We start from the raw sequence: 17,233 nt of genomic DNA, 5'->3' as shown, positions 1-17,233 counted from the left end.
ATATTATCCAAAAAAATGAAGCAGATCCAATAATCGAGTGAACCATACCAAAGGAAACAGTTGTGATTGTCCATTAATGAGCCACAAAAGTTTTGGATCAAGTTTATATCTATTTTTTTCACTTCAGTCAGGTTTACCTGACCTTATTAATAGACTGAATAAACACAACGAAAACATTAAGATGTGCCCTAAGAAGTTTTCAATGATAGTGTGTTCAATCAGTACCATTGTTTCTTCTAATATGGTACACCTGGTAATTAGATATGCTTCTTTTTTTGGGATAATGCCATGAAATTATCTGAAAAAATCGGATGAATAGAATAAATACAGAATAAGGACATCAAGGTGGGCCCCATGGTAAGGGTCGCACCATCTTGGGTGAGTCTGGGGTCTCACCTAGTCCACTCCCACTTTGTGGCATCATCTCTAACTATTAGCTACACATGGCCCAATCAAATCTCTCCCACATCACCATTACAGAATAGCTCCCTATCACTCCCCCACATCACCATTACATATTGGCTCCCTATCATTGGTGCCCTAAAATGAAGGGATTTTGATTGGACAATATGCGGCTCTCAGAATTTAGGGTTTTGAGGTTTACGATACCACACCCTCATCCAGCTGCACCTGGCCCAATCAAATGCCACTATGTTGGGTCACTTGGCAATCCACGTCCCATGTGCATTGTCTCAAAAGTCAGGGAGACGTGATCAACAAGTGGACTACGTGGATGGAGAATTTAACTGATCATTTGCTTTTGTGCACACATAACTCACCTGATGGTGGTATCATCTTGATATCGAAGATGTATTATCTATACTGCTGGAAGTGCCTAATCAGGATGTGGATTGGGTACTACCCTGGTCTGAGCTCGGAATAGGTTAGGGCTCTAAGGCACCCACTCACTACAAGAAAATTAGCCTTTACTGGCGGCCAAAATCGCCAGTAAAACCCCCTAAAAATGCCAGCATATACTTTTTACGGCGCTAGACAAGCGCCGCCAGAGGGGTATGGCGCTAAAAGTTTCTGCGGCGCTAAGCCATTTTTAGCAGTGCTTCTCAGAGCGCCGCTAATAGTAGAGTCTGTTGCGGCGGTCTCTCTAGTTTCAGCGGCGCTTTTGCTGGGGCTAGTATTTCTGACAGAAGCGTAGGTAAAAGTGAGAAAAGTGCCACTAAAAGTCTATCTAAGCGCTGGTAAAGTGAGGTTTCCTGGACACTTTTAAATACGGAAAAGCACCAACAAAGATATGTACAAGCGAGAATAAAATAAAAGGCTCTTCCCATTCCAAGAACTCCCACCAATGAGCAAAATGTTATATTCAGTATCAAGTGTTGGAGAATAATAAAATAAAAAGCTCTTCAAGTCAAGAGAATGAAATGTGCATCCATGTAACCTGATGTCGAATGCCATGGGATTCATCAGCTTATCCAGTATCCTACATGGATCTACATTGTTGTTGTGCACCAGATAAACGAATGAAGCGTGGGTTCAAATTTTGATGAGGTTTGTTCATGAGATAGACAAGATGAGATTAGAATTCCATAAGCAGAATGAGCAAGAAATATTCAGTATCAAAAACCCCAATAGAACTGTGTTTTGTTCTTGTGTCTTGATTACTTGGAAGTCCAAAAGGAATTGGCAGTCTTACAACCTAACCTTGAAAGATAATATCAAACCAACCACGCCAAAGCGAGCTTTCTTTGTTGCATCAAATGAGAAGATTAACTTCCCACCCTTCACCATTTCCTGAAAATAGGAGTAAAGCAAGCAAAGAATTCTAGTTAATGTAATGGAACTAGCTTCACAACTATTGACTACTCCAACCATTAACAAAAGGCATATACTGCACCTATGCATCATGTTTATCAAAATATCCCAAATATCACAAATCATATAAGATTCCAAACAATTTACAATTGATCAATCACTGTGAAATGCCAAGTTATTTACAATTTTTTCATCATTTTGTTTTATTTTTATTTTATTATTTATTTAAAATATTATTTATTCATGTACGGAAGTGTCCCCATACCTAGATTTTTGGAGTTTTCCTTGTCAGATACTTTTACACTTGGCACCCATGCGATGTGCGCAGGTAACGCTGGATGTCCCACATGTGCCAAGTTGCCATTTATAGGCACATGTAAAAGTGTTTGCGGTTTAGCGCATAAGGGCTTAGAATGACCCATTTCACAATTTTCATTTATGATCTGGGTTGTTTCTTTCAAGTTACAGAAAACATTTTGGAGTGATGATTATTTCACTAAGTGGGCCATGACATTCTTTCAAAGCTATTGTTCCTCAATTAAAAAATAAAATAAAATATTTCAACTCTCTCCCCCTGTGTGTTTGTGAGTTTTCAAAGTAATCTATGTCCCTTTTTCTAGTTCTGCTGCCATATTTTTCCTCGTACCTCGCACATTTCACTTCTAATGGCCCTATTTAACAGGAAAGCACAGCTGATGAAGGCGCTGTTGAGGATGGTGCAAATGATGGGAGCGTCGTTGAGGAGGAAGAAAAAATGACTTCGGTTGTAATGGAATCACTGCAGGCATTCAAAGAAGCTTTAGCAAATGGTGATAAATCCATGGTTGTTGAGATAGAGTCCCTTCTTCTATCCATCGAAGTCGAGAAGAAATCTCTTGATAGCAAAGTTGCTGCTTTATCCATGAATGGGTGTGTGCATTAGCTCTTCTTGTGGAACCTCAGTACAGAAGATCATTTGAAACTTCCACGAATCCTTGATGGGCCAAACCAAGGAACTTACGCTGAAAGCTAAAAGAATGATATGAACCATTAATAATATGCAAAGCGGGATGTGAACCAATAGGAATTTTTTTCAGTGGTTCATTCACAGTGATTATTCGACTATAGACCTTTCAAAAAAGTGCCTAGAGGATGGACGGTTCCATGCATCGAAAAACCGTCTTTACATGTAGTGGGGCAACAGATGCAGTTGATTCTTGAGCTGCAACATACCTAAAATGAAAAGTACATCCCATTTTTATGAGAACATCTCAGTTTCAGTTTGCACAATTGGATCCCATGGTTCACTTACCCAGACCATTCCATTTGGCCCCCAACATGGATGAATCATGGCCCATAAATCTCCAGGACTAAACGATCCTAAGCTTTTCAATTTCTGGCTAACAATAGATGGTCAAGCATATGATGCCACCCACACCTGAAATTAAAATAATAATAATAATTAGAAAAAAAAAAAAAAAAGCCCAAGAGTCTCAGTCAGGATCTTCCAAGCCAAGATATTTTTTGGGCACTTTCCACCCATAGGGTGGCTCTGACATCAATGGTCCAGATGATGGCCAGCACTGTTCCATGCCTGTGAAAATATACTTGGTAAGCTTTGCTAAGCCTACACACGTGTACAAGTCAGCTAATGCACACACCACCGCAAATATCATCCAACTGTATGTCGAACTCAACCCGACAGTGTAGATGAAGTGTTTGTAAATTGGACAAGCGGGTTATAGTGGATGGTAGCATTTGAATTACCTTGAGACGTAGGTACCTCAAGTGGATTATATCCACAATTTCATCTGGGAGACTAGAGAGTACTACATTTTGGAGATCCATCACCGTAAGCAATTTGAAACCTACTAATAGGATTTTCAACTGCGGTTTCACCAGCGTTAACCTGATTTCACCGAAGTGCAATGGAAAGATAATGCAATGGAAAGATACCGTATACAACAACTGGGACGCGATGTGTACGTCTTAGAATTTTGGATAAAAAATTATAGTCATATACAGCAAATAAGGAATTATAGAGATTATAGAAAACCTTGAGATGGGCGGAAGCCTTGTCCTTGTCCGTGAACACACCAATCGACTCCACGACATACTCAGCACCAGTCTTACCCCATGTTATCTCTTCAGGGTTCCTAAAGATTTCCACAGAATCAAGCAAATTTTAGTGACATGAGATTTCAATTCAAGGCAAGAACTTGTCTTCATCAGTAGATACACACTGCAAGAAAGAAAAAATAAAAACAGGAATTCCAATTTTTCAACAGGAGAAATTATAGCCAAAGTAGTCTGGATTATTTCCATTTCATGTTCTCAAATGAATATGGCAATCGACATGAAAAAGACAATCAAACCTGCCAGAACACAGGTGTCGTAGAAGAAAAAAACAAATTAAAATGTGACTTACAGCTTGTATGCCCTTTCTAGTGGCTACACTGTCTTCAAAGTGGACATCTTCCTGGCCTACTAAAATCTTGGCCAGTTTTGAACGGACGATTCCTTCTTGCACCATAGCAATACCACACAAATCATTCAGGCTTTGAAAAAGAATCAGTTCAGAAGAATACCAACAAATTTAACAGATCTTACAAACATACGTCTTTCCTGACTGTTCTTCCTCGAAAGAAGAGGGGGGTGCTGCATCTTCTGCTTGTTTAACCAGGGTGGTTCCTTCAGTAGGAACATGCTGCATCACAAAGCACTCAGTAACCATAGAGAGGTAGAATAAACATAAGAGGGCAGTTGCTATGTTCTATTTATAAAACCAAAATGCAACTTTGGAAGGAAATGCACCCCACCTGCTTAAATATTTGAGAAACGGGATCTAAGCCTCTAGTTATTCTACAAAATAGCCTATACATCCTTGAGAGATCATCCACCTAACACAGTGAAGACAACAAGAATATTTTTTGCTCACTAAACTGAAAGACAACGCATAATCTTCACACAGCAGCAACAACATAACCAACAACAAATTACATTTGCATCTCTACCTGGTGGCTGTATGTAATATTCGTGAATGCTTCCACAGGTTGTTCTACTGCAGTATAATCCTTAGCCCTGCAATTTTAAGGAGAAATATACACTTAGAACTCCAAAAAAAAAAGTTAGACATGGCCTATAATTGCATGAAGAAAGAAAGGAAGCGCTAACAGATTCATGGTAGAAGTCCATAGCACAAGTTCAAAGCGTGAGCAGCACATGGTAGAAGGAACCTGCAACTAAGATGATCTAAAATCATACAACAACCCTTCTCCCTCCTCCTTTACCCGGGCTTGGGACCGGCAATGCAAGTAGTTGCATTAGCGGAGTTAAAAACGGGCTTACGATCCATTTGGTTTGATAAAAATTTACCAAATGGAGCTTAAGACTTATAATACTACAAATATGTACCAAGAATAAAAATAGCAAAACTTACATAGATGTAGTTATTCTCCTTCGCATTGGATCTTAAGTCAATCCAAATTGTAAAATTAGAGTCAAACACTTTCTATCCAAAACCAATCACACATCAATCCTGAACTCATGCACAAAATATAAAATATTTACAAGAGAGAGAGAGAGAGAGGTCCTTTCATTTAGCTCAATCCATCTCTCCTTAAACCTGCAAAACAAAATAGTAAAAAGAAATTAATTAGTACTCGCAATCTTTTGTACAAGAAATTCTATTGTATTTGAAAAAAAAAAAAAATCTTACCTTACACAAAAAAAGGGCCAAACAATACTCGTTCCAATAGCATCCCCAATTGTTTTATATCATCCATAGGGTCTTATCAAAACCTCATCCCGTACTATTGCCACATGAATTAATACTTCCCAGAAACCAATTCCAAATTCATGCCCCCCTACTTTTGTGAGCAGATCCTTGCTTAAAACAACTCCTTTAGCAATAGTAACCTCGGGTTTCGTGATACTTGTAAGACTAACTCCAGTCACATCCTAGAAAATAAAATATATCATCTAATTAAGAACACAATAATATCAAAATATAATAAAAGAACTATTCACTTGGTGTAAGGAATTACCCCGGCACTAGTGCAACTCGTGGTCTTCCCCTTATTTGTCGAGTGTTTCTGCAAGTGATAACTCAATATCAATCATTATATACCAACTAAACTATATATAATCTAGGACATAGTGCATATGTAAATATATACATGTATATAATATAATTACTCGAGAGGTCACCCAATGGCTTGATGATGAGGACGGTTGGTTCATGTTAGAACTAGCTGCAACACCAAATACTGTGGGTGGGTTATTGTTTGCATTGTTCATAGTGGTTATCAATTTCATCAGAGTTTCTTTTAAGGAAGAAATTTCAGCATCTCTTGCGGACGAGATTTCAACCATAGTTTCTTTAAGGGATGACATTTCAGCTTCTCTTAAGGATGAGAGTGCAGCTATATTTTCTTTTAGAGAGACTATGTCAGCATGTAGTTCCTCATATTTTTCTTCTCTCCTTTGAGCAATAGAGGCCATCCTTTGCTGGCTAGATGTTGCGCCCCACAAATCAGATGGAGATGGTCCTAACCCATAAGTGCGGACACGACCATGCCTATCTTCTCCCATGACTTGAGATAATAGGTCATTCTTTATCATGCTATTCTGTGAGGCTCCAGGTTGCTGAGATATTTCTTCATTGAGTTTTGCCTGCAATAATAATTATCACATGGTAACAATTAATGTGTAAATACTTTAGTTGCTGCTACACATTTATATGGAGCTCTTATTGCATATAAATACATTAACATACCATCACTACTGATGAGGCCTCATCCACAGGGTTTCCATCTTTGCATGTATGAGTTAATATAAACATATCTGCTTGGCTTAAACCCTCCCCATTGGCCTTTTTCCTCTATTATTATGTAAACAAGTTATATAACACAAATATACTAACATGGGTGGTCAGGTTATTAATAAAATTTACCTCTTCTTCACGTATTCGCGCAAAACTCTTCGTGCCTGCCGCATGGTTAATTAGTTGTTTCTCCCGATTCTCTATATTTGTTTTTGAACGAGCCTATATGTGACACACCAACAAAATAAATCATAAGATATCAACAAAAGATTTTGTATAATTCTATAATTGAATGAGGCATACCTTCCCCTCTTCAGAGCTCCAAAATTGAATGAGAGTCTTCCATTGATCCTCTTGGACCCACTCATCAAGATCTGCGAACCGCTCCTCATTAGTCTCATGAGAAGAGTAGTGGAGTTTCTTTAGCTTGCGCTTCCATTCCCTCCATTTTTTACCAATTGACTTCAACACCCAAGCCTTAGCATTACCGTCAAACTCAAACTTTGACTGCATTACATGTTAAAAGTAGATAATCACATAATGAACGGAAAACAAAGGAAGCATCGTAACCATTACCAGGACAAGCCCCCACATATCATCTTTCTTCACATTCGACACCGCCCTCCAATCATTAAATGTAAGTGGAGCATATTCCCCATTGCATGCTATTGTTCCTATGAAATTTGTCAGCTTACTAGCATTATCACAAACGGGCTGCCCTACATCGTTGACCGAAATAGAAATCCGTTGACCTTCACGCATTTTCCATACATCAAAGCATTGTGTGGGGCCTCGAGTCCTTGGTTTCTTAGACGTTGAATCAGTTGAATAAAATTACAATGGTACATATAAAACTAATTAACAAAAGCAAATTACATGGTAAAACACATTGTCCATGAGAGAAGAACACATTTTTGTTATACCACTAGTAGCCTGAGGCAGCAGAGGCTGGGCAGGACCAACATTAGTTTGGGGCAGCTGAGGCTGGCTAGTGCTATCAGTCATAGGGCCTAATTGCTTAACCCTGCGTCTAATACTCATGTTTAACACCTATATATGTCTAGCAATATGATAATTAAATATTTCTCATTTAAATGGAGATTCATAAAATGAACAACTTGATTTGTGGACAGTTGCATATTGAAATATATAAGTCGTACAAATTGCAAATCTCATTATCAATGGAACATGCGAAAATAATAATAACTCAACCATATCAAAAAAGACATGTGAATTTCTCTTTCATACTTTAGGACAATCTAGTATATAAGAAATCAATTATTGTATATAATGTCATTTCTATCACAATCAGAAAACTCAGTATCATCTGCTTGGTCATCTACCATTGTCTGGGTGGGTGGTAAAGGTGTAATAATTGTTGTACCATCGATATCTGTCATTTTCCAACTATCAATGTCATCACTCGGATCTTCCGAACTTTGATCATTGCATGGCGAGCTTCCCAAGTATGCATCAACATCATCTACAAACTCCTCCCCATGCATCTCAAACAAGTCCTTAGGTTTCGCCCTCACCACAACATGTCAATCCTTCTCGACAGGGTCTTGTACATAGAACACCTGCTCAACTTGAGATGCAAACACAAATGGTTCATCAGACAACTGTCGACCAGAATGGTATAACCGTTTCAAATTTACAAGCGTGAACCCCAACCCATCATTCCTGACATCCTTGCCTTAAGATAGAACATCAACCCAATCACAACTAAATAACACAACTTTCTAATCACCACAATATTCCAATTCCATTATGTTTGTCAAGACACTGTAGTAAGTTACATCTCCTGCAATAGGGTTTCTGTCGTTGACAGTCGCAAAGCTTGATGTCTTTGTAGTCACCACAACTCCACTATGCTGAGTTTTTCTTTTCTTTTCTCGATCTTTAGTGTGAAACCTGAAGCCATTTATGATAAAACTCTTGTATCTTCTTGTTGCACAAGGACCCCGAGCTAGCCATCTAAGGTCTTCTGAGACCTGCTCATTCTCTACCTGGCGCAGCTGTTCAACCTATTAAAAAAATGTTAAAACAAAAGCACGTGATAGTAACTTATTTTCCATCATGTATAAAATACTTACATGATCGCTAAACCATTTATGAAATGTTTCATTGTAAATGCGTTCTATATCCCTTGGTCGTGCGCGAGGATTCTTCTGCTTAACAACATTCATGTGTTCTCTGCATATGAATTGGTTTCAGTAAGACACGTGATAGTAACTTATTTTTCATTATGTATAAAATAAGTGTTATAGTTTTCTTACTCAAGAAATGGGATGAGTGTACCGCTGTTAAACAGAACATATCGATGTGCCTGTGTAAATGTAACTTTATCTAGCACACAATCCCCAGGCTTCCCTAATGCACGACCTATTCGTGGGAAAATAGCAGATTGTTCTATAACGGTGTTACCATAGTCGTCATTTCGTATTGGTCAATTAAACCTTGTCTCCACATTATGCAAGTACCTCAAACAGAAAGTTAAGCATTCTTCTGTCAAGTACCCTTCTGCAATTGAACCCTCGAGCCGACTTTTATTACGTACATATGACTTCAATGTGAGCAAGTACCTATGATTATCAATATTAAGAAGTTTAGAAATATATGGTCGATTAGCGCAACTAGAACAACATGACAAATAAAATTAATTTATAAACATTAACATGTACCTTTCAATGGGGTACATTCATCGGTATTGTACTAGTCCTGCAATTTTGGCCTCGCCCGCTAAATGAATGGGCAAATGCACCATAATATCAAAAAAAGCCGGCGGGAAAATCTTTTCTAGATAACAAAGTGTTACCGCAATTTGAGATTCCAGTAGATCAAAATCTTTTACTTGGCCAACTTTGGAACACAATTCCTTAAAGAAATTGCACAATTCAAGCAATACTGAGCTCACGCACTTAGGCAATGTTGTTCGTATCGCTACCGGAAGTAATTGCTGCATCATAACATGACAATCATGGCTCCTGAGCCCTGAAATTTTGCATTCTTTGAGATGCACACATCATGAAATATTGGCTGAATAACCATCTAGAACTTTCACTCGCTTCATAACTTTGCAGAAATCATCTTTCTCACTCGATGACATGGTAAAGCATGTAGGTGGCAAATATGTTTTGTTCGATGAAAGCTGCCTTGGGTGCAATGTTTGTCTTATACCCATATCTTGCATGTTGAGACGTGCCTTTAAATTGTCCTTTATTTTCCCTTCAATGTTCAACAGTGTCCCGAGCACATTGTCACACACATTCTTTTCAATATGCATCACATCCAGATTGTGCCGCAACAAATTATGCTCTCAATACGGCAAATAAAAAAAGATACTCTGCTTCTTCCAGTTATATAGATTTTTTACATTATCCTCTCATCTTCTCTTATGCCCATAATTGTCAGGAGTCTTCTTTCCAAATGTGACATTAATTCCTTGTAACTGATCCAACACATCAGACCCAGATAGTAAAGTTGGTGCCTCACTAAATTCTTCTGTACCATCAAAAGATCTGCTATTACTTCTAAATTTATGATCAAGATCCAAGAATCAACGATGACCTATATAATAAAACTTTCGACCATGCTTCAAGTATTTAGATGAAGTGTCCTTGTTACAGCAAGGACAAGCAAGGCGTCCTGTAGTGCTCCATCTAGACAAGTTCGCTTATGCAGGAAAGTCACTGATAGTCCACAACAATGCTGCACGCATTCGAAATATTTCATTGCTTGAGGCATCATAAGTATCTATGCCAACCTCCCACAATTCCTTCAACTCATCTATTAAAGGTTGCAAATACACGTCAATATCATTACCAGGTCCAAAAGGACCAGGAATAAGCAAGGACATCATGAAATAAGATTACTTCATACACATCTATGGTGGCAAGTTATATGGTATCAGAATAACCGGCCATGTGCTATGAGCAATACTCATTATCTTGAATGGATTGAAACTGTCAGCTACTAACCCAAGTCTATCATTGCAACTATCCGATGAAAAGGTCGGATGGTAGTGGTCAAAAGTTTTCCACGCCGGAGAGTCAGCTGGATGCCTTAACATTCCATCTTCAGTGCGACACTCATAATGCCATTTCATAGAAGACGCTATTTTAGATGACATGTACAACCTCTGGAGCCTTGGTTTCAAAGGAAAATGGCATAATATTTTAGCTGAAATTTTTCTCTCTTTGGCAGTCGAAGAAGTTGCCTCGTCATCTGATTGATGTTCAAATGTTTTCCATCTGGAAGCACCACATATACCACATGATTTCTCGTCGACAACCTCCTTCAATATAACATACAATCATTGGGACAAGGATCAATTTTATTGTATTTTAGACCCAAGTCCCCAATAATCTTCTTAGTCTCATAAAAAGACCTTGGTAAGGTTTCACCTTCGGGAAGTGCATCCTTTAGCAATTTAAGTAACATTGTGAATGACTTGTCACTCCATCCACCAAGGCACTTTATGTGATATAGTCGAATAACGAAAGAGAACTTACTAAACTTCTTGCAGCCTGGGTACAATTCCTTATCGGCGTCTTCTACTATTGTGCTTCGATATTAAGCCCCTGTGTTGGTTTATATGTTGCATCACTCTCTTAATCATCCGGGCCCAAAAAATCGAATGCATTGTATAACAATTTGTGCATATCATCATTTGGAACCAGATTAGGCATAGAAGAAGACGTGGCTTCCCCATGAAAATGCCAATGAGTATAACTTGTATTAAATCCTTCACACACAATATGATCGTATGCTTCTTGTTGAGATACCCAGAAGTTGTTATTGCTGTTTTACATGGACATAGGATCCTCCCTCTATCACTTGCATTTGTAAATGCAAAGTCTAGAAATTCCATAGCTCCACTTAAGTATGCATTGCTTACACTAAATCATTTAATGCAATTGGAAAACATATTAAATAATGCATCTTAACCATTGGGCAACAACAACTGAAAGGAGAAGTTACTGAGATACCTTGATAAATGAATCCAACTCTTATCTATCACTATGTTCCTTGACTACTTCGACAAGTTAGTTGAAATACAACGTGAGCCCGACAAAGCTTCCTAGGAGAGAAACTAAAATGGGTTTAAGAGAAATTTAAGGAAGAGTACCAAAGAGACAAATTATAATGAAACAAGCACCATTATAGCTCACCCCACAAGCGACGACGATTTAGGCATCTAATAGAATCTCTAATGGTATCTTTAACTGACTAACTAAATCAGTCACCCATCCAAGACTGGATAGATTGTAATACTTTCATGTTCCCATTTAAATGCCCACACCGAAATTCCGGCAGCATCTCCCCATGTCTCTCCAAATACGTTGATCTTGCATTTGATTCCCATGTCAAGTATCCACATAATGTGAGGATATTTGACATTAGAAATAAATATAAGAAACGTAACCAGAGAGAAAAGTACAGATACAATGCAAAACTAGCATGTGCATTTAAATCAGGGAACCGAAAGCATTCTAATCTATCCATCCTTGAATTGTCCAAACGTGGGACAATTTGAAAATTTTTATGCCTCCAAAAGCACACTATATCTATGCTTGGCCACATAAAAATTCTTAAATGGGCAACTGATTGTCCTATACTTAAACAGTTACATAATCAATCACAATTGGCATTCATCATCTAGCTAAATAATAACAGAATGAATTTTAAACTAACTATTAACAGCATTTACAAAAATAAAAGACATCCAACCAACTCTATATAATAACTTGCAACTTAACCTGCTGGGAACCGTCATACACCGTAATATCTTACGGCAGAGCGGGTTCTGAGGAGTTACAAGTTGGGCCTCTAAGAAAGCATATAAATGAAGCGATAAAAATATAAATTAAGCAAGATCAATTATTTATGGAAGAGATTGATGATAACTTCTGTGTTGAAATGTGTAGACCACCTGTGCTCATCCAAAAGAAATATTAGATACCTTTCCTAAAGAGTCATGCTGTTTTGATCATCAAGTGGGTCGTGGGTACAAAAGAAATGGATGGTAAAGAGAAAATTGACCAATGATTCCCATTCAGTGTACACATTGGCCCCACCTGATGATCAGAATCACTTGAATTTTGAGAAAGGAATCTACACAGTGGGGTTCTATGTGATGGCATGATTTGTTGAAATCTGTAATCCCCACAATTGGATAGTTGAAGCTTTTAAAGGCACATCACCAAACAAGACCTAGTCAGCACTCTAACTTGCAAGATTATCCCTTGATACTTCTCAAAAAATACAACGAAAGGAACTAGCCTTTGGCATATAGTGGTTGATAGTTGGATGCCAAATGTCAGAATGAACAAAGCAAGTACAACTTATCTTTGAGGATTAGGAAAAGTATGCTACTTATCCCTTATAAGTATTTCCATACATTATATATAACGTACTCTTATGCATAAGATATGTAGCACTAGATTCTCCAAAAAAAAAAAAAAAGAGTGCAAAATATGTAGTAGAAATTATAAGTGTTCCAAGATGCATCAGAATGTACAGTCCTTATGCATTTATTTTGTGTGGGGACCATGTTTTGGTCATCTAGACTACAGATATGAAGGAATCCACCATACATGGATAACGTTCCCAAGATTTCCAGATTAGATGATCCTATCCATCCCATCTATGGCTGTTATTTCAGACTGTTAATGTGTTTTTCGCTAACTGTTTGTTATTAGGCTGCTTATCCAAGGGCTAGAATTGTCTATTTTGGAATAACTTTTAAGAACTACCATTTATTTTGGATTCCTTCTAATCAACAGCTTGAATTACTGAGCTAAGGAAGGATCTTACATGTGTAAATTGACCCATCAGGGCCCAATGTGATTGGTTGATGCCTACCCTAGAAACCCTACTTTGAATATTCTGTTGCTTTTAGTACATTGCTGTGTGCTGAGATGTGTTCTGAGATGTATTGTGAATAGAAAAAGTCTTAAGTGGCTGAATGACAAGTTCTAATGAGTCTATCAGTCATTTAACCCTGCTGTTTTACTCTGTGGGTTAGGTGGGACTGGATCATTAGATTCAAACCTAAACATACAAAGTAGAATTTATGATCTAACAAAGAAGATTAGAATATGTATATATGTATTTGTGTGTATGCACGCATGCAAGTATCCTTGCTAACATTCTAGCCCTTTTACTTCCCAGACAGAAAATTGCGCATGAAAAGAAAAGTTGATCAGCATAGATTTGTTGCTGTGTGAAAAGCACCTTACCTGTGAAGATATACCATCAGTGAGGCGATAAAAACCTTTATTATCTTCAACTAGTATCCCAACAGTTTCAACCAATCTATTATCCTCCAACTTGATCAATATCTGAAATTCAATCAGAGAGAAACCAAAACTGCAGGAAGTTATTTTTCTTGCACCCACCAACTCAAAGATCAGAGTTGCCAACTAGTCACCTAGTAAGGTTTGAAATTAACATCAAACCATATCAACTCTACTAATTATTGATGAATAAATATTTGTTGAAAGAGAAAGATAAGCATAAGAGCAAAAGAGATTCAAAGAATTTAGAAACATAGTTGGAAAAATAAGATGTTTCCACTGGCTGATCTGATAAATGTATCAGAGGCTAATGCAACAGGGGACCAAGTACAATATTAGGTAAGAACCACCTTTTGAAAGATCTAGAGTGGAGTAGGGCCCACTGTATTAGGACTTCATAAAATATTGAGATATTAATATGCCCATGACCCCAAGGTAGCAAAAGGAAGAAAGCAGAGTCAAGGCAGTCAGACCCTGTGAAGTGACATGTAAAAACCTCAAGGAAGATGGGCATAATCCAAATGAAAATAACCATAACAAAAAAGGAGAAAAAATAAAAAGGTAAAAAGTAAACAACCTTGCAAAATAAACCAAATGATTTAAACATGAAAATATGGATAAGGTGTCCACAAGTAGTTAATGTGAAAGTAATGAACAACTAAAAGGTTTTATCATAGCGATGATAGAATAGTTGACATTTTAGCAATCCACGGTATATCAAGTTACCAACTACCAAGTAGGCAAGTAATCCCATAAAAAAGAAATTGAACAAGTAAAACAGAAGAAAAGCAACTTGGCTAGTTAGGAAACCAACAAGTAAAAAAGTAAAAACTAACAAATGGGAAAGAGTCAAGACTTGAGACTCAAACAGGAGAGAAATACAACAAAGGGTTAGGATCCTTCAATGTGACATTTGAAAAAAAAAAAAAAGATCCTCTAGTGTGGGAATCCAGAAGATTTCCATGGAAACTCCCACACACAATGGGGTACATCACATCAACAGTTTGGATCACCAAACCATAGGCCCCACCAATATGGTATCCTCTGAATATGTGAATTGTACTTTTGCTGATGAACACAACCCTATAATGCCTCATTTCTTCAAATCAGGTTCAAGAGAATGACACACTTCCTACAGATTTTTTATAGCAAATGAGAAGCAAGGTGCTGAAATATATTCACGAAGTAAGCACCTCTGCTGATGAACAAGACCCTATAATGCCTCATTTCTTCAAATCAGGTCCAAGAGAATGGCACACTTCCTACCGATTTTTTATAGCAAATGAGAAGCAAGGTGCTGAAACATTTTTAGGAAGTAAGAACTTCAACCTAAGATTGAAGATGACCACCAAATATGTGTTGAATAAGAGTCGTCTGTTGAGTGCTATGATCCAGGGCATTTTCTCCCCCAAATTCATCAAGGAAAATTGACTGCATTGTGTCAATTGCAAACCTGGAAAGTATATGATGAAAAGTTACATCCAGACTACAAATCAGTAAAGGCCAGCAGGCTTCAGATTCACAGAATAGGAACTAGAGACTCTGTTAGCAGAAGAAGAAGGGTTAGCACGGATGAAATAACTGAAATTACCTTATGATTAGATGTGGTCGTAGATAATCTGCTAATTACTTGAGAGAAAACCCCATGTTTGCATCGAAATCTGTTGTAGCTTGAGAGAAAAACCAGATCCAATCTGTAGAGAGAGAGAGAGAGAGAGAGAGAGAGAGAGACTAACCCTAGAGGAGAAGAGGTGGATTAAGAAAGGGGAAACAAAGAGATGGTCGATTGAGAGAGGGAAAGGGGGAAATAGAGAGAGAGGGTCGATTGAGAAAGGGGAAATAGGTGGAGATGGCGATGGCTATCGCTGCATCTAAAGGGAGAGAGAGAGAGAGAGAGAGAGAGGGAGAGAGAGAGAGAGTCGGGAGAGGAGAGCAAAAGAAGCAAAAGAGTCTAGGGCTTTTCGTATGGTATTTATACCGATTGCAAACCGACGCTCCGTTTTAATTAACGCCGTTGATTAGCAAATACATCGTCGGCTAATCCTCCTTTTGTTGTAGTGACTGTGATGTATGGGTTTATCCACACCGTCTATCCATTTTGTCATATATCATTTTAGTGTATAATTCAAAAAATAAAGCAAATCCAAGGCTCAAGTGGACCACACCACAGGAGGGAACAGTGATAATGTGTCATCGTTGAAATCTTCATAGAGCTTACATGATGTTGATTTGCCATCTGTAGACATGTGCGCCACCTAAAATGACAATCACACCACTCTTCGATCCCAGTTAAACTTCAATAAAAACATCTCTAAAGGTCTGTACATGCGTCAAGGGAGAATGTGAGTTAGGCAGGATGCATTTTGTGCCGGTCATGAAAATATGGGATGAATCAGATCAACCAATCATCCCTTCGCTAAAGAAAAAAGTATTTAGTTTCTCCCTTTCTTTCTCACAACTCGGATCAACCTACCGCACACATTCACACATTCTTCTTGGACTTTTCTCTATACTTTTTATATATATTTTATTACTTTTACCTACATGGGGTGCGAACATCTTGCAAAGTGTGGCTTAATGTAGTAATATCTGAAGTTCCACTAAATCCCCAAAAAAAATAAAATTCAAAAGTCCCATAAAGTAGAGACCACACTTTGTGCAAATGAAAAATGGTGCCTAACCTTCTTTCTCTGTAACTGAGGCTCTCAATTGGAATCTACAGTGTAGATCAACCGCAAGAGTCACGTGAGTGGGAGAATCTAATGATTCTCTAGCCCACGAGTGATTCTATGGCCTATAACCACTCGTAGATTCTAAGGTTTCGTTTGCCTAGTGGTGACTCCAGTTTAAGCATATCCTCTTATATAAGTCAATATCACATAATCAAACTACTGAATGCAAGAGTAGAAAGCTAGGCACATGCCTCCCCCCATAATGTTCATAGAACTGATGTCAAACCCCAAACTCAGAAACCAGGCTCACAAAATTTTCGATCGCTAAATCTTGTGCTGACAGCCTCCGTAGTACCCCATTCTCGGTTTCCAGTGCCCATATGCTAGATTTTGATCCTAGGATCCTACAAGGAGGATTTTCCAGCGTACATTTATCTTGTAAGAAGCATAACCACAAGTTTACCCAAATCACAAAGGCAACATCATCATCATATATCCACTAATATAAATGATTCAATACAATGCTGAAAGGGGAAATACATATATCGAAAATCAAAGCTCTAGAAGAATAGTTGTACGCTCCAAGCTCAATGCTGCTGCGACCTAACGCCACCTGCATGCATCTATCGTGCATAAGCTTATAGAAAGCTTAGAGGGTGGTGTAAGTGTGTGCTCAAGGTAAGTGC

General features: G+C 38.1%; 1 protein-coding gene and 3 long non-coding RNA genes across 4 annotated transcripts; all 4 read right to left on the bottom strand.

Annotated features, from left to right (window-relative positions):
• Positions 1-4,405: 4,405 nt before the first annotated feature.
• LOC131229437 (uncharacterized) lies at positions 4,406-4,921 on the bottom strand. The gene is made up of 3 exons (XR_009163323.1): positions 4,764-4,921; positions 4,569-4,649; positions 4,406-4,456 (listed from the first exon to the last, which is right to left on the bottom strand). It is a non-coding gene; the product is annotated as an uncharacterized LOC131229437 (long non-coding RNA).
• A 536-nt stretch (positions 4,922-5,457) lies between these two features.
• LOC131229428 (uncharacterized) lies at positions 5,458-7,114 on the bottom strand. The gene is made up of 6 exons (XM_058225392.1): positions 6,878-7,114; positions 6,704-6,796; positions 6,527-6,631; positions 5,947-6,423; positions 5,796-5,843; positions 5,458-5,709 (listed from the first exon to the last, which is right to left on the bottom strand). The coding sequence occupies exons 1-6, from the start codon at positions 7,085-7,087 to the stop codon at positions 5,527-5,529; spliced, it is 1,116 nt and encodes a 371-aa protein (XP_058081375.1). The 5' UTR covers positions 7,088-7,114; the 3' UTR covers positions 5,458-5,526.
• A 736-nt stretch (positions 7,115-7,850) lies between these two features.
• On the bottom strand, positions 7,851-15,929 carry LOC131237231 (uncharacterized). The gene is made up of 3 exons (XR_009167117.1): positions 15,205-15,929; positions 13,819-13,920; positions 7,851-8,067 (listed from the first exon to the last, which is right to left on the bottom strand). It is a non-coding gene; the product is annotated as an uncharacterized LOC131237231 (long non-coding RNA).
• Positions 8,340-9,946, bottom strand: LOC131237232 (uncharacterized). Its single transcript, XR_009167118.1, has 3 exons — positions 8,854-9,946; positions 8,671-8,770; positions 8,340-8,601 (listed from the first exon to the last, which is right to left on the bottom strand). It is a non-coding gene; the product is annotated as an uncharacterized LOC131237232 (long non-coding RNA).
• Positions 15,930-17,233: the final 1,304 nt, after the last annotated feature.

Source organism: Magnolia sinica, chromosome 2, assembly GCF_029962835.1.
Source record: "Magnolia sinica isolate HGM2019 chromosome 2, MsV1, whole genome shotgun sequence".
NCBI classification, from domain to species: Eukaryota; Viridiplantae; Streptophyta; class Magnoliopsida; order Magnoliales; family Magnoliaceae; genus Magnolia; species Magnolia sinica.
This window is presented reverse-complemented; position numbering and strand designations above follow the sequence as displayed.